The sequence below is a fragment of the Pangasianodon hypophthalmus genome, chromosome 16, assembly GCF_027358585.1.
Source record: "Pangasianodon hypophthalmus isolate fPanHyp1 chromosome 16, fPanHyp1.pri, whole genome shotgun sequence".
Classification (NCBI taxonomy): domain Eukaryota; kingdom Metazoa; phylum Chordata; class Actinopteri; order Siluriformes; family Pangasiidae; genus Pangasianodon; species Pangasianodon hypophthalmus.
The window spans coordinates 13690801-13708557 of NC_069725.1; the positions used below are offsets into that span (position 1 = coordinate 13690801).

The window sequence follows — 17757 nt, forward strand, 5'->3', positions numbered from 1 at the left end:
CAGATAGTAGTGGGCAGATACAGAAACAGACTTCAGTCAGGTTCTTCATGAAATCGGATATAGCTGTAACGGCGCTACACTGCCCTCTAGCATTTTACTGTACCAGTGCACACACACCTGACACTGTCTGTAGGTAAAACAGGCTTTAACAGGTCAGGAATCATATCCGATCTCACTCCGCAAATGTAGTCGTCTCTACGTGTGACTATAAGTGTAACTTTTATTTCGTGAATTATGATGTTTCCCAGACCTCATAGAAAATTGAATGTAATACATCTTGTGTTTTCACTAGCAGTGTAGCTAGCAGTGGATTATTTATATCAACTAACCAGCCCATACATTAGTGTTAAGCCTTCAGACTGGCCTAACTGTTCAAATAACAATGTTAATCATATATTGTAGAATCATATATAGAAGAGCTACAATGGAAATAAATGAGAAAGAAAAAAAAAATAATAATAAAAAATTTTAAAAAGCCCTCTAGTTTAGGGTAATGTTAGGGGGGAAAGCCTGGGTAGTTTGGGGCTTTTTTAGACATAATTAAAATAAAAACACAGAACATCTTTTCTATTAAAAAATTAATTATACTTTTTTAAAAAGTAATTATGCTATATTTACATTAACAGTATTAAAATAAATACAGTTCAACTCTCGAGCAATAAAAAGGCTGCTTTAAGCTTAAAGCTCATTTGTGCCAGAATGAACAGTGCACAGAAAGAAAGAATATTTATAGTAGGTATTTTGTATTTCACATTTAAAATCACTATGTATAGTATTGTGAGCAGGTAAACTTAAAACTCAGAAGCTATTGACAATTAACCTGAACTGTGAGGTGCGAATACCTTCTTACACAGGAAACAATTTACCACAACAATGCACTTGCATATAAGCACTCTCTCTCTCGCTTTCTGTCTTTCTCTGTAACACACACACATTTCCTGAAGCAGACTGGTGTTTTTTTCCCTTGTAGCTGAATATTATGATGAGTGAAAAGACAGGACTTGTTTCTTAAGCTTTTTCTTGAAGCAGCATTAAATAACATGTGACTGCAGTGTTGGAACACAATCAACAAAAAGCACATAGTGAATTTACAGATGTACTGTACTCTTAACTTTTAAAATGTTAAATAAGAACCAACAGTTCAATATAACCTTTTTTTTAAAAAATCAGCAAGAAATAAAGGTTTCGCGTCTCCCGTCATGGCCTCGCCTCTCTCTAGTCCATGAAAACTGAGAAAGTTCCAGAAGTGTTTGAGCGGCACAAATGGCTGCACGCACTGCTTTGAGCCTCCCACGGTCACTTCTGTTTCTCTCTTTCTTTTTTCGTTCACATCCTCAGGAACAAGTCCACACAGAAATCTGTGACGCTAAAATCTCCATCACCCACACTGGAAGATGAGTGATGACTTAAAAGAGAATGACATGGACTGCAGGAAAGTGCTGCCGCTTCATTTTCAAATGTTCTGCTCTACTACTGAACCGATGTCTTTACTACACTCCTGTACTGTCCATGTCCGAGCCTTTCCAGTGATCTGTGTGTGTCAGTGCAAAGCTCAGCAGGTCCCAGGGGGAACTGAGGAACAGTAAAATCTGGCCGTCAGCCTCAGCCTTAACTCTTCTCCTTTCTTTCAAAGGTCCCGCAAGCTCACGTGTCCCAGTTTCCAGCACATTCGTTACATTCTCCATTTTCAGTCATGTAAAGATAGGAATTAATGGACTCCTTCAGCCCCTCACTGACAAGCGACTCTTCCACACCTTCCTTTTGGGGCCCAAAGATCATGGAGCTGAAAAAAAAGAAACAATTTAAATGAGTATTTATATGATGAGTGAGATGAGTATATGACAAGTTATGAGAAACTATAACAAACCCATTCATCTCAAACAACAACGTAAATTAGATTTAATTGTTTTTTTTTTTTTATCTCTGTGTATAAAACACTGTATAATATTGAATAACTTCCTGCATTTGTAATGATAGTGCTTTTCCATTTTTTTCCCCTCATTTTATTTTTTGGGTATTTTTCTATTAGTTTTGTAGTGAGAGAGTAAATCAATAGTAATCCCACTTGCATGTGCTTTTGCTCACCTGTTGACATCTTTCCAGTTGATGGTGGGTTTTCTGACTGATATAGGAGGAGGGCCGCTTACAACCGGAACGTTGTTGGAGCCTTGAATGAAGCATGGCTCTTTCAGCAAACAGCACAGGCCATCAGACACTTCTGAGCAAAAAGACACACGCAAAGGCAGAAAAACACAATCGCATAAGACTCACTCATGAATTGATTAACACATCTGTAATTCCCCCAAAATCAACGTACATTTCTTTGAGGTTTTTTTTTTTTTTCCCCTTATAAAACACTTCATGTATACAAGGCTGTCTAACTGAAAATCATTCAGAACATGCGCCTGATAATTATTCCATTCGCCACAGCAGTAAATATAACAGTATATATTTTAATAAAATTGTGTGTGTGTGCGTGCGTGTGTGTGAGAGAGAGAGAGAGCATGTGGGCAATAGGAATATCTGCTAGTTTTGACCTTATGGAAACATTTGCCTGGAGGAGAACTACTTTAAAAAAAATAACCCAACCCTGAAGCTTTAATTACACACACAAAAAAAAAAAAAAAGAGCCAAAAGGTTTACTTTTGGTAACGGAGGTTAAGGTAGATAGATTCAGGTCTAGCATAGTATTCATTAGTTGCATTAATAATTATGTCAGTGGAAGGTCCTCACAAAAATAGTAGGACTTTTGTGTGTGTGTGTGTGTGTGTGTGTGTGTGTGTGTGTGTGTGTTTTTACCAGAGTAGTGCTCGACGAGGTGTGTGAGAGTGGGGAAGGTGAGGCGGGGGGAGATGTAGTGCCAGCCGTTCTCTATAGTATTGATACGATAGTGTTTGATGGACTGGCGCTCAAGTCGCACCGAGAGTGAGTGAGCACCTGCAGAGAGAGAGAGAGGGAGAGAGAGAGGGAGAGAGAGAGAGAGAGATCTGTTAAGATAATTTTGCCTGTAGGAATTTGTCTGCACTGAATACTCTTGGATAATCACACTCCTGTGTGATTAGGCATATACAGTACATATTATATAATTGTGTGTGTGTGTGTGTGTGTGTTAACCCACCAGGTATGGTCTGGCTCTCTCTAACGAGAAAGGAGCCAGGGTGATTCTGAGGGCTGAGAAGCAGCTCTTCTGCCTTCTGTTTACTGAGACCTACAAACTGCCACCTGCATGTGCACATACACACACACACACACACACACACACAGAGAGAGAAAGAGAGTTAGCCAGAGTTTAAAGTACATAATAAAGCTATGTAGTGTTAGAACACAGATTAGCTGAATACTGACAATAACGACTCTCAAAAAAACAACGATAAAAAACCCCTCTCAACTAACTGGATTTAACAGACAAAGCAGGGGCAGTGAGGAGGTACAAAGTGAAAGAACACACAGGATGACAAAGACCGGGTGACAGAAACCGAGAATGAATACAGAGGCAAAGAAGAAAAAGAAGTGGAGGGAGAGAAAGATAAACACCACGCAGATGATCAGAGTTGCAATGGCGAGTAATATACATATGTGGAAAGAGTTATACACTGTACACAGCTGTGACCTCCAACACACACACACACACGTTTTACCCCCTTTCTACTTACTTCATACTTGTGCCAAATGAAGTAAACTACAACCCCTCATTGGAAACTGACTAAAGTCACCCCTGTGGAAGACCCTCATATCATTTACATGACATCATCCATGACATTACTGTAAGAAATCAGCCCACATGTCAGTACAGTAATGTACCCGCGAATCCTGGCGAGTCTCCCTTTTTGGCTAGATTCATAAACGAGTCAGTGGCTGTACCTTACAGCAGGTATAAAATAGCAAACGCATGTCAAATGGAGGCCCATACTGTACCTGTTAAACACTTTACATGTGTAGCTGCTGGGGATGTAGCTCACGACTCCTGTAGCTGAGGAACTCACTCTCCACCACTCGCCTTCACTGTAACACACACACACACACACATGCACACATGTTACTCTGTTTATTTCACCAGTTATGAAAAACTAACTTTTCTTTTGTTTGGTTATTGATTTCCTTGTATGACATCCATTTCAATGTCCAATGTCCACTGTGTGTAAGGATTATGTGTGTGTTAAATTTGTGGTGTCAAAACAGTTGTGCGTCTTTTGCTTAATTTTTTTTTTGAGCTATTTTGACACCACAAATTTAACACACAAATAATCCTTACACACAGTGTTAGCTGCTGTTGTTTCTGAATGACTAACACTACATATCTACTTAATTAATTTCTTAATATAGTCCTCTGTGCTCTCACTAGAATACTTCTACTGGAGAATATTTTGACTTGAAGTATTTGAATCATGCTGTCTTGCTTGACATATACTGTATAAACTGACAAAAGATGCAGACAGAATGCCAGTTTTTGGAAATAGACTCAGATATGTGGACCCTATGGTAACAATCCCTTCATGCGCCCAGTGACAGAAATATTTCAGCACATTCCAGGGCCTTTTGGATGTTCTATATGTAAATAATAAGGCTGTAAGAAACAGACACTTACTCAGAAAGCACGTTGAGTCTCTCCCCAAATCTGATAGTGCAATCGGAGGGACCTCCTGCCGGGTAGTTATACAGAGCAACCACTACATACCTGCCATCTGAAGACAGAGACAGAGAGAGACAGAAAGATTAAGCAAAGCGACAAACTGTTTCATCGCCTGACCACATCACTGCTCTTCTTAAGCTAGAATCCTTCTTTACATCTCCTCCTGCGCGTAAACGCATAGTCTTTGCTGAGCTGCAATCAACAAAGAAAATATTCTCAAAGAGATCCAGTGATCATACGTACAGCTTATTGGCTGTCATAGATTTGGTTTCCCCTCATGTGTTCACAACTTTTCTACTTCGGTTCAGTAACAACCTTGATTATACGTTTATTCTGTACGGTTGAAATGCTGTGTATGGTGAGGTGTATTGGCAGGCTAGCGCTCACCCATGGGCTCATCCAAATCCAGCAGGGGTGTTTGAGGGATACTGCTACGCCTCCCTTTACTTGGCCTGCTGCCCATGATGCTCCTGATCAGCAGAACTGCAGACTAGAATAAAATGAAATACAGAGAAAGCATATCAATAAATGTACCACAAAGGCATATGGTAAGATCACAAATCAATTTCCAAAACTGTTAAAAAATTATTGTCAGTTTTTCTGAAGAATTGGAGGAAGGATGGTGAAACTGCTTTTTCACTTTGACCAACATTTTCCAACCACAGTTTCAATATCACAAACACATCTCTGTTAACTATGGCAAATCCGGTCTAAAAATAGAACAAGTACAACGCTGACGTTCAACCATTATCTGCAAATACACCAATGCACCAAAAATGTGCGACTGGACAGTTTTTATATGCGTCAATGACATAAACAACCCTTTCTTGTGAATATGTCGTAATAGTACACTAGGTTACCAGTGAGGAATAAAGATGAACAAAGCCACAATCATGCTGCTGACATGTTTCGTGGAACTGGTGATATTTCAAGAGTGTAAAGTAGACGTTTTGGAAGGATATGATAGGAGTTACGCAAAATAGGGTTTGATAAATGCTGATATAGCATCAGGCAAATTAGTTGGGGTGCAGAAATTTCAGGATGAATCCAAGACACAAGTACAGGGACTAAACAAACAAACAAACAAATAAATAAATAAATAAACAAACTAACTAACTACTGGATATTTTTGGGGTGTTATTATCTTGCTGATTTTTGAGATTACTGAACCACTACAGCAACGAATACATATACTTTAATACATATTGTAGCAAGTATTGGAATATTCTCAATATTGCAAAATGAGGCCTTCAGCAAAATGGTCCATAGACAGAAAGGAATGATTTCATCTCCTATTTATACTCTGACTGTTAATCTAATATGATGATACATGAAATCATACTCAGAAGCACATTTCTCATATGATTGCTGCAGCACAGATGAGTGAATAGCCACCTGTCAGACAGATGGGTCTCACCAGGTCATCAGAGTCTCTCGGTCCAAGACAGAGACAGAAATAATTCAGGCTGCACTGACCAATAAATTACACTACACAGCATTTGAGAGACGCTCTTATCCAAAGTGCCTTACGCAAGTGCTTTGTAGTTTCTGTTAGAAACATTTCCTTATACCTGTTTACATAGTTGAGGGTCTGAGAATACTAAAGAAATCTAAACTTAATGCTAAAAAGCTAAAGCCTTATTAGAAAGGAGCTAGTACAAGATGTTAGTATGCAAGAAAAACAGGACATGCTACTCCAGTATCAAAAGATTCAGAATCAAACGAATCATGTGGAAGTTTTGACACTTGTACAATGTGTTATTATGTTTTGACGTTTACAGTTTTTCAAAATGAATGAATAACGTTTGAAACTCTGATATTTAACTGACATTTTCGCTAATTATTACACTTTGCTTTTTTGGAGGGCTGAGGTAAGAGTAGCCTCTTAATTTATTGTAAGTACATTCTGCCACATTTTTGGACCTCATGAGCACGCATTCTCAAGAATCAAAGGTCAGGTGCTGAGATTTTTAAAGCACGTTTTGCTTTTAAAAGCATCATTTCACCTCGACCCCCAGCTAAAATAACAAAACAAAGCTATAAAAAAAAATAAATTACCTTACTTTACCCCCTAGTTGCAATCTCAACCCGAAATGTGTGTTCTTTAACCTAGAGACATTCAAATGAACCCTCATCAGTGCTTTAAGATTATGCTTACCTCATTTCTCTGCCAAGCTGTGATACCAGTTGTTTCTCCTCAGTGGGTGCAGATCATCCGTTTGGCTCTTTTATGACTGAGTTTAACCAAAAAAAAAAAAGTCTCAAAAACAACTCACTCCTGCCCTTGTAGACACGTCAAGAACACGCACTGCGATGAGTAGCTGTGTTTCTGATTGGTAGAAGAGTGTGAAGTGAGAGAAACAAGGTGACTTGAAGATCAGGCCTCGATTGAAGGCAGTGTTTGATGAAGCCTGCAGTAGAAAGATGTATGTGCTCTAAGAAACTGTCAATCCTTCTGTGGTTCTCAGATATGAAAAACACACTGAGGCAGACTGTTTTATGTATGACACACGCACACACACGCACACACACACACTCAAAAAACCCACAACATGCACCAGCAGCAGCTTCCTGTGAACTGATGCACAGAAATTTCTAAACATTTATACTATCACTTTCACCAAATGAAAAGAATCCAATCAATAATTATAGTGAAAACAAACAATATTTTTAATAGATCCAAGTAATGCTTCAGTAATACATTAGAGCTTAAAAATGATGGTGTTGCTGCTTTAATTGAAGACTTCTTCTTAAGCACTTTGATCCACCCATCCACCCAACTGTTGAAAAGCAAATGTCACTGACTACCAAATTTTGTGCAAAGCTGCGCAACATAAGCGGCACATCAACATATCCAAACATCAGTTGCTGCTTGGTGTGGTATTTGGGTCACTCACGAATAAAGATTTTGAAAGGCCAAAATATAAAAAGCATATAAAATATAAAAAGCATATATTTGGCAATTTGTGAGACTTTTGGCATGTGGTGCACACATACTATAAGGATATATATATATATATATATATATATATATATATATATATATATATATATATATATATATATATATATATATATATATATATTCATGAATTTTAATACAGCTACTGCCATTACTGGTTATGTGGCATGATGGATGGTCACACCAAATGACAAGAGCAAAAAAATGAAATGAAAAAGAAATAATGAATAATAAATAATGAGAGGATGTTTGTTCAGAAAACCAGGAGATCATTCAGACACATTGCCTACACATCGCTCAGGACATGATCCAGTACAAACTGGAAACTGTTCTTCAACTCCTACAACACGTACTGAACAAGTCCACAAGGACTGTCCTCCCCTCAACTCCCGTACTGCACGGCAGAAAATATTTCCGATTATAAGAAAAAAAAATAAGACTACAACACAATAAAGATTATTAATCCTATTTCTAGACATTTTACTAATTTCAGGTTTGAAATAGTCAAAAAAAAAATTGATGCTAATTTTAAGCATTTATTTCTAGAAAGAAGCAAATTTATCTGCCAACAGAATAAGACAATTTAAAGCTTGAAATTAGTTAAATAAATAAATAAATAACACAGAAATAAGACTAATAATCTATAAATAGGTTTAATAATCTTATAATAGGAAATACTAGACAAATATGACTATATTCATGATGTTTCCACTTGATAAGATGTACTTTTCTGCAGTGTGGTTAAAAAAATCCAATACCAGGAAATCTCAAATTTGACAACCATTTGATAAAACCTTAACATTAAGCCTTCTTTTAAAATGTTTTATTTAAAAAGTGCTTTTAAAATGCTTGATATATTTTATATGACTGGAGGTGTAAGGTCTTAGGCAGCCTTCTGTTCCTCTCATCTCTCTCTGTTTCTCTGTCTGGATTTGGCAGGTCACTTTAAGATTATATAAGTAATATTTCCCAGGCTCTCTTCTTCAATGTTAGTTCACAAAACCTTGTGTCTTACATACCAGCGTTATTTAGTCCATACATTAAAAAAAAAACCATAGACCCATCACATGTGAATATATAAAGATGCGTGAGATAAGTGCTGACTGCTTCACTGTATGTTCTAGCCTCAATGGAAAATGGACTCAGCATTCTAACATCCCTTATCACAGTGTGTACTCTGAGTAGCTGCAGAATTTTGGTTAACAAATCTATAAATAGCTGCATACTACCTGTAGCCAGATGCAGAAAGAGATGACTGGTTACTGGTCGGAAAGTTTCAAGTGCATGGTAGTATTATTAATTTTTTTACATTTTCTGCTTTTTTTTTTTGAGAAAACACCTATCTGCTTAGTAGGAGTATATTTTTTGTTTTTTGAAGGATTTTTTTGGGAATTATTTGGAAAAACTAACTAAAAGTAAAAAGCATGTAATACCTCGGCTGAATAAGTGGTTATACCCATTTATAAGAAGCCTGTAGCTACTGTATGTTCACAGTAAACCAGTCATCACATTCACAATGCCATCAATGAAAAGAATCAATCTCAAATAAAGATCATCTGCCTCTGGAGGACGTATAATCAATACGTGCAGAAAATGCAGCCCCACAGCTACACTGCCAAGTTGATAACAAGGTAAGGAGAAAGCTCAGCAGGAAGACTAGCAGCTACAGTAGCATTAAAGAAGCTGCAGGAATTTCTCCCTGCATGTGACAATTTCCCATATTCTGCCAAAGTTTGGGCTATGGGTAGGGTGATAAAACAGACAAACAAACAAACAAAACATTTAAATCATATGGTGATGAGACCTTACTTCTGGATAATGTTTAGTGCAAATACAACACCAATAACCTGCCATCCTCCAACAAGATAACAACTCAAAGCATCAAATGAACAAATGGCTTCAGAAAAGGAAGCTCAAAATCTTGGGAAGCCCAGACCTCATTCCCTGAATGCTGCAAAGATGATTATCTGGCAATTTGTGGTAAAATGGAAAAAAAAAATCATATTCAAACAAATGTACTACTATATTGTTTGGTCCGCCTTTCTTCTGGAGAGGGCTGGATAGGCCAAACATCCTGCCAGTGTGAAAGGGATTGGTCAAATATTCTGTGGAGGTGAACTGGATTGGTCACATTTTCTGCAGGAATTGGCAGGACTGGCCAAACTTCCTGCCCGTGTTGGTGGATTGGTCAATATTTCTGTGGGAGCACTTGAGGGAGCACTTGAGCAACCTTCTGCAGGAGTGGTCAAACCTTCTGAAAGAGTGATCAGAATTGGTCAAATTTTCTTTTCTGGTAAGGGTAGGATTGGACAAATTTCCTGCCAGAGTGAGTGGGATTGCTCAAAATTTCTGTGGAAGGAAGCTTGATTGGTTAAACTTGTTGCTAGAGTTGGGGGGGAATGTCAAATTTTCTGCAGGAGTGGGCAGCATTGTGCAAACATTCTGTGGGAGTGGGTGGAACTGGTCAAACTTTCTGAGAAAGCAGTTGGGATTGGTTTAAATTTTTTTGTAGGAGCAGTCTGGAATTGGTCAAACTTTCTGAGGGAGTAGGCAGTATTGGTCAATGCTTCCGTAGGCACGATCAGGATTGGTCAAAATTTCTGCAGGAAACTTTGGGCATGGTCAAACATTACGGGAGCAGAATTCCTTCAGGAGTGTTTCAGCAGGAGTGGGCGGCATTAAACATACTGCAGGAGTGGGCGAGAATGATCAAACTTTCTGAAAGAATTGTTGGGATCAGTCTAAGTTTCTGCAGGGGCAGGTGGGATTGGGCAATCTATCTGAAAGAGTGGTTAGGATCGGTCAAACATTCTGCAGAAGTGGGCGGGATTGGGCAATCTATCTGAAAGAGTGGTTAGGATCGGTCAAACCTTCTGCTGGAGTTGGTGGGATTGCTCAAACTACCTGAGGGAACAGGCAACATTGGTAAAAGTTTCTGTAGGAATGTTTGGGATTGGTCAAACTTATTACATGAGCAGAACTCCTTCAGGAGCATGATTGAAGAAAAAAAAAAATTAGTGTGTACTACCACTACTCCACTATATGGTTGTTGATGCAGCAGAGTAGGGTATTTAACAAATTTCAAAATGAAAAAGACATTCAGTAATATTTTGTTAACAGAAAAATGATGACAACAGGTTTATGTATAACCTCTAACTTTATTAATTAGTACAAATCAATACACTCAGCAGAAGTACAGCGCCCCCTATATGCTTGGAGGACAAAGCCTGATGTCACACTCAAGGCAGTACAATCATAGAGCAACAATGAATACACATCCAAGGAAACATTATAGCAATAGTATTTATATTAGTAGTAATAATAATAATAATAATAATAATAATAATAATAATAATAATATAACTACAAAATTTAATAGAGGAAGTAATCAGTACAGTTCAAGTAAACTGGAATATCTATCCACTGTACAGGAGGGGTGGAATAAGTTGAAACCATACCCCCTTGTCAGTATTTATGTTCCAGGGAGTGTATAGTTTAAATTATTAAATTCACTATAACTATTACGAGATTCTAATGAATGACCATGTCTCTGTTTTCCTCTCTCAACAGGATCTAGAGACTAATGTGTATGCAAAGTTGGTTGTTCTGCCCAGGTCATTCTCTCTAAATGTGTTTTACCTAGAACTCATAAGAATTTACTGAAAGGCAGCTATATCAGAAAAACTGTGTTCTGGGCTAAATATATCAATACATCTGTGTTACAGTGCAAAGTTACCCCATGGGTGGTTGAGGTCTACAGTATCTGCAGAAACAGCTGAACAAAACAAATCCCAATATACACTTCCATTAAGTTACATTAAAAAGGACATGCTTATCAGTAGATTTTTTTGTGAGAATGTACAGGAAAACAAGGTCAACAACTATTCTGCAATCTAGAGACTGATATTTTCACAAAGCACATAATATTGACAGAAGAACAGAAAGCTGTGGTCAACAGGAAAAAAATATACAAGTCAATGGTGCTGCATGAATGAACGGACGGACGGAGAGAAGTGAGATGTGGTTTGGTCTTCTGTATAGTATGAAAAAGCAATAGGAAGATGTATCCTTCTCACTAACAAGTGCCTTCTGAACATGAACACTTCTATCCAAGAGACATCAGTCTTCATTATATGCACATATCAGGAACCGATTAAGACTAAAAAAAAAAAAAAAACGTGTGTGCAGACTGTGAATGCATTTCAATAGTCATACTTTGCATTGTTTAATTACACCAGAAGCCTGGTTTCAGGATTATGAGAGAAAAATATGTGAGAGAATGTGGCATAAGGAGACATAATTAGAGGCAGATTTATCAGATTTAGCAGGACACCTCCATGGTTTGTGGTCTGGCTTGGTTCTCGTGACCTGGGCTGGCAGCAGCGCCCTCCGGCTGAGCGTTATTGTGAGTGCGGTTACGCGCACCTTCTGCAGAGTTCATGCTGGAAGCTGAGTGGGTACGAGAGCGTGCCAAGCGTGTCATGCCAGCAGTGGGCACTGAGAGAGACAGAGAGAGAAACAAAGAAATATGAACAATAGTGGTAAAGGGATAAATGACTTTGAAAAAGGTATTTAAATCATTTATAATGCACAGAGTTTGACTTGAACTACTGTGATGTGGCGCTGGATCTGGAAAGAGGCACACATTCGATACTGTGTTTGTTCCATTTGTGATGCATGGTGGTTCTCAGGGAGAATAATGAGTATCCTCACTGGGATTCTTCACGTAACAGGTGAAGGTCCCAGTTCAGCAGCACTCACGTGCACTTACACACTGCTGAGATTTCAATACAGTACACACTCATTTCTGGCTGTCTGACTTGGCCAAGGCTGGAAGAGCACAGGACTTGAGTGTTGAAAAACATGTTCTTAACCACTTTAACTCTCTGCTTATTATTGTCAGTTATTCATCATTAAGCATATTGCAGAGTAACTACTATCATTAATTCAGTACAGTGAAACTAAGAGGAAAGGTATGCAGTTACAAGAGTGAGGAACTTTGGACCTGCCAATGGGTCTAGTGAGTTTAAGGGGAAATACAAGCCAAATGCAGCAAGGTGGTCACACTCTTCCAAGTCTGCAAATAAGCCTTGTGTCTTCCTGCCTGTGGCCATAAAATCAGCATGTCAAGTTTTAGCCACTGCTAATTTGTCATTATTCTCATATGAAAGAAGGGAAATCCCTGGGTTACAACTGAGTTCCAATTCATTTTTACTGTGGCGGAAAAAATGAATATTTGGAAATTGCATGTAGAAATGCAGGGATTCCATGTAAAGATGCAGCATGCAAAAGAGCTCAGGTTAATGTCAAAAAAAGTTGCATCAGAAAGAAGAAAAAAGCAAAACAAAATTAAATAAATAAAAATTAATACCTTTGATAACCTGTCCCCAGGGTGCTCACACACACCCTTTCAACATCAAGAAAAACAGCATATTGGAGTAATGACCACAGAATCATGCTACTAACACCATGATGCAGAGACACTGAGAAACACAGAACTGAATGTCAAGGGACTGGCTGAATGGCAAGGGCTGAGAAAGAGTGAAAGAGAGAGATGCTGAATGAACAGACAAATAAGGGGACAAGACACTGGAAGTGCAGCCTAAAGTGTTGTCTAAACTCCTGGTACCTGCTTCGCTGTTCAGATGGCTGAGGAGCACATGGGGGACTGTTCACGTTTGACGGAGGGGTCAAAGAGGAAGAGGAGAGAGGAAAAGAGACGAGGAAAACAAAGATGTTACTAGTAAGGACTTGTTTTAAAAGACTGAAGAAAAAGAAAAGACAGATTAACAGGAGGATCATGGGAGAAAGCGCTAGAACCTTCTCTGTCTATGGAGAAACTAGCTCCGCCAGAAGAGGCTATAGTTATAATCTTTATGCACGAAAGGCCCAGTATTAATCATAACTTACTTTAGTCCAAGCCTAACTCTCACTTAACCAGAGCATTACCTACAGAAATGTTTACATCGTTACCTCCATCACTGTCAATCAAACACTGAGCAGAACTCCCAGATGTAATATGGATAGAACACATGGAAGGTTACATCATATACATTTTAGACTTTAATTACTTAAGCTTTGCTTTTTTCCAGACTTGTAACAAATTTTCTTCTAAGTAACTGTAATGCAAATGTATCTGCTTTTGGTCTCTTGCTTTCTTCGTGCGAGACACAGCATCTGCTAAAACACCAGAAGACCAACCTCCGATAAGACAAGTTTTATTAAATGTTGTACCCAGAGCAGCAACTATCAATTATTTTGTTGTTCAAGTAACCTGCAAAATACTGTCTCGAATATTCTAATATTCCATAAGAATAAAAAAGCTCAACACTCCATTCATTGGTTTTTATGATTTAATGAAAGAAAACCAACAGCAGCATACAAATCACGAAAGGCTCAGCTGTGAGACCATCACCCTGTTGCATTTAATAAAATAAAAGCTTAAAATATACTCAATTAACTTGTTCAACCAACAACTTGTTAAAAGCAGACTGTATATGTTCTTCTAACGCCATTCAAGCCCCAGAATGTACTATGCTGAAACAGCTGACAGAGCCGAAGCGAGGCCAAAGTAACAAAAACGACCCACACCAAAAGATTTAAAAAAAAAAAAAAAGAAAGAAAAGCCAGACCAAAAAAAACCTGCTCAACTGACAGACTGACACAGACATAACCAAAAAAAAAAAAAAAAAGACAACAAAATTACAGATGATTATGAGTTTTGTTATTCCTAATGTCAATTTGTAGTTTTTTTTATTGTCACTTTTTCATGTAATGTAATTAATACTTCAAAGCTTTGGTACAAAAGTCTTCTAAACAAAAATGTCTGACCGGACCAATACTTAACACACAAAACATTTTCAGTTAGTTTTGAAATGCCAGTTTGGTTAACACTAACCCTGTGGTTGTGGTTAAAACATGACTCCTACAACAGACACTATCCTGAACAAAAACAAAAGACTAATCTCATCAACAACTACCTCTGCACACACAGAATAAAGACCTAATCTTACAATTACTCAAATAATATTCTTTTTATGCCACTGAACACTTGACAGTGCAGTGGTATTCACAAGAAACCTTACACCCTCACCAAGCAAATAAATGGTATTCTAATTGGACCTTCATGTGATTTGTTCATAAAATGGAACTTCCCAAAAAATTCATAGACGGCAACAAATATTCATGCCCACATAAAGGCAATAAAGGTTCTTTTCCACACAAGCAACAAACAAAAAAAGTCCCCACAAAGCCCACTTAGCAACAATACAATGCTATGACTAGAAGGGTGTGTTTTCTTAAATTCTGAGGGAGATCTGGTTTATGCGTTCATGTACTAAGAGGTGGTGATATGGAGTGAGGCCAAGACTGAAGGTCAAGACACAGATGACTAATCAAGTCACACTGAATAAGCAACATTTGGAAGGTAACTGTCGTACAGCCCCTGAGGCGTGCCATATGATCACACAGTCGATCATCCTCTCAGTCATGATAAACAGAATTAAAAGTCACTCAGGAACTAGTGTCTTTCTGTAACTGTTCACAGCTAATTACTGAATTTTAACCACACAGTCTCCCAATCCTCAAGTGTTTAGGACAAAATCTGTTTTAATTTCCAACAGAGTGAATGCCTGCAAAAAAAAAAAAAACCATTTGAGACGAATTCTGCTTTGTGACATGGTGCTTTATCATGCTGGAAGTAGCCATTAAAAGATGGATTATTTTTGGCCATGAAGGGATGCACATGGTCAGTAAGACTTCTCAAATAGGCTGTGGCATTCAAGCAATGATTGATTGGTATTAACGGGCCCAAAGTATTCCAAGAAAACATTCCCCACACCATTACACCACCTCCAGCAGCCTGGACTGTTGACGCAAGGCAGATTGGGTCCATGGATTCATGCTGTTGGCACCAAATTCTGACCCTACCATCTGTGTGTCTCAGCAGAAATCGAGATTCATCAGACCAGGTTACGTTTTTCATTCTTCAACTGTCCAGTTTTGGTGAGACTGTGCCCAATGCAGCCTCAGCTTTCTGTTCTTGGCTGACAGAAGTGGAACCCGAGGTTGTCTTCTGCTGTTGTTACCCATCTGCCTCAAGGTTCAACGTGTTGTGCATTCTGAGATGCTTTTCTGCTCACCACAATTGTACAGAGTGATTATCTGAGTTACTGTAGCCCTTCTGTCAGCTTGAACTGGTCTGGCTATACTACGTTGACTTCTCTCATCTACAAGACGTTTCTGTCAACAGAACTGCTGCTCACTGAATCTTTATTCTTCATTGCACCATTCTGAGTAAACTCTAGGGACTGTTGTGCTTGAAAATCACAGGAGGAAAATATCAGCCCATCTGGCACCAACAATAAGGCCAAAGTCAAAATCACTGAGATCACATTGTTTCCCCATTCTGATGGCTGATGCGAACATTACCCGAAGCTGCTGGCCTGTATCTGCGTTGATTTCAGACACTAGTTAGCATTCTTGGAGAGAAGAAAAAAAAAAAAAAAATATATATATATATATATATATATATATATATATATATATATATATATATATATATATATATATATATATATATATATATAAATTATTTTTTCTTCTCTCCAAGAATGCTAACTAGTGTCTGAAATCAAAGCGTTGTATTAAATGTATCTGCATCTCAACTCATTCATTCAATTCATTCATGCAGCTACAGTAAGTGCTTTAGCCTGGTTAGAGCCACAGTGGATTTAAGAACCTATCCCTGGAACACTGGGCTCAATGTGAGAATACACCCTGGAGGAGATGCCAGTCCATCGCAGGGCACCATGCATGCACACACACACACACACCAAAAAGTTGGGGAAAGAGCAGAGGGACAAGGGAGCAGTCCACGCAGGCCATGCAACACAGCATACTGGCAGAGTAAAGCTGCTTTACTTACACCCTGGAGCTCGCAGCACTGCACAGCCACACAGGAAATAAAGTCATATTTTGAGTTTTGCACTAGGAAAGCTAGTCTGTCTCTGTCCGCAACTAAACTACGAGCTGAGTATTGTGGCTTGTAGCTTGATTTAAAAAGGAGGTGTGACTGAAAATACTTAATGTTGTACTATAGTTATGCATTATATCTGAATTAAAAGGTTAAAGCTTTGTTTTGGAGTTATAGCAGGTTTACTTAAGAGACTGGAGAACTATCTTATGCACCCCTGTAATGGTGTAATTTTCTTTACTCTGTTGGTGTATAAAATTTAGTGCTTATTAGTATTAGTATTAAAGTAAGTGAGATATATTTAGTACCACAATCATACAATCAAACAAGCCAGCAAACATGTGCTTGTGCATGTGTGTGTGGTGTTGCGTGGGTGGAAAAGGGGTTGCTGAGATGACGTTTTCCACACAAAACTTTCTGACAGTGAATTTTTCAAAGGACATGATGTTTAAGAGACAAAATGCACATCAGACACATTTCAGACACGAAGTTACAGCTTAGGTCAGACTAAAACATGGGAAAGCAATACAGCTGTGTGATGTTAAAGACAGGATGTCTACTGAAGGAACTGACTGGATAGAGAGAAAAGTGAGACATATACTTACTGTAACCCATGCCCTGGACAAAGTACTTGAAGGCCTCAGCAAGTTTACCAGGCTGGAAAAAAATGTGCAGTGTTATACAAATATATTCCTGTATGACAAATGTGTGTGTGTGTGTGTGTATATGTGTATATATGTGTGTATATGTGTATGTGTATAGGCACCCTATTTTTTTTTTTAGTACAAATTTTGTTGTAAATTTTTATTTTATGACATCTACATTATAGAGTCAGTACTAAAACATTTTAAGATCTCCAAACATTAGTTTTCTGGCACAAAATTAAACGTTACAGAATAAAGTCTGTAGCAACATATGACATGAAAAGACCACTTTTCAGATAAAAAAACATAATGAAAGCTTCTGGGTTTTGCTGCAAAAATAAGAAGCAAGTGTGACAGTCAAAGTCTCCAGAAGAACTGGGGCTGGTTCTACAAGATGCTCAGTAAAACTTACAGCTAATATCCTTATAAAACTGCACACACTGTACCTGAGACTACTAAATTTTTAAAGCAAAGTTTACTGCTCTTTATAGTATTTTTTTAATGTAGAAACATTTAATTTCATTATGTTTGAAGGCATTTTTGCTCT

General features: G+C 38.1%; 2 protein-coding genes across 9 annotated transcripts in view; both read right to left on the minus strand.

The window, feature by feature from the left end:
* Positions 1 to 202: 202 nt before the first annotated feature.
* Positions 203 to 7118, minus strand: sla2b (Src like adaptor 2b). 2 transcript variants are annotated; one of them, XM_026920173.3, is made up of 8 exons: positions 6789 to 7118; positions 5018 to 5120; positions 4586 to 4682; positions 3916 to 4002; positions 3119 to 3222; positions 2800 to 2937; positions 2086 to 2215; positions 203 to 1783 (listed from the first exon to the last, which is right to left on the minus strand). In XM_026920173.3, exons 2-8 carry the CDS (start codon positions 5091 to 5093, stop codon positions 1645 to 1647), a joined length of 771 nt encoding a protein of 256 aa, XP_026775974.1. In that variant the 5' UTR covers positions 5094 to 5120; positions 6789 to 7118; the 3' UTR covers positions 203 to 1644. The 2 variants fall into 2 exon arrangements, with proteins under 2 accessions (XP_026775974.1, XP_026775973.1); XM_026920172.3 differs by having other exon boundaries at positions 2086 to 2218; positions 6789 to 7117.
* Positions 7119 to 10730: 3612 nt separating this feature from the next.
* The window catches only part of ndrg3b (ndrg family member 3b), a 63830-nt gene continuing 56803 nt past the window's right edge, over positions 10731 to 17757 (minus strand). For 3 of the 7 annotated variants that reach the window (XM_034311624.2, XM_026920603.3, XM_026920608.3), the window contains 4 exons: positions 17172 to 17223; positions 16519 to 16536; positions 13222 to 13260; positions 10731 to 12089 (listed from right to left, as the gene is read on the minus strand). In XM_034311624.2, coding sequence (XP_034167515.1) covers positions 11914 to 12089; positions 13222 to 13260; positions 16519 to 16536; positions 17172 to 17223 — 285 coding nt within the window. In that variant the 3' untranslated portion in view covers positions 10731 to 11913. The remainder of the gene's footprint in view (positions 12090 to 13221; positions 13261 to 16518; positions 16537 to 17171; positions 17224 to 17757) is intronic. The other 4 variants (XM_026920605.3, XM_026920610.3, XM_026920607.3 and 1 more) reach the window with 3 other exon arrangements.

Bases quoted from the DNA above. Each gene is read 5' to 3' on its own strand.
- sla2b (XM_026920172.3), bottom strand. From the start codon at position 5,093: ATGGGCAGCAGGCCAAGTAAAGGGAGGCGTAGCAGTATCCCTCAAACA. The intron at 4,003-4,585 runs GTAAGTGTCTGT...TGTGTGTTACAG, and splicing joins AGACTCAACGTGCTTTCTGA to TGAAGGCGAGTGGTGGAGAG. The intron at 2,219-2,799 runs GTAAAAACACAC...CTTTTTGCTCAG, and splicing joins CCTCGTCGAGCACTACTCTG to AAGTGTCTGATGGCCTGTGC.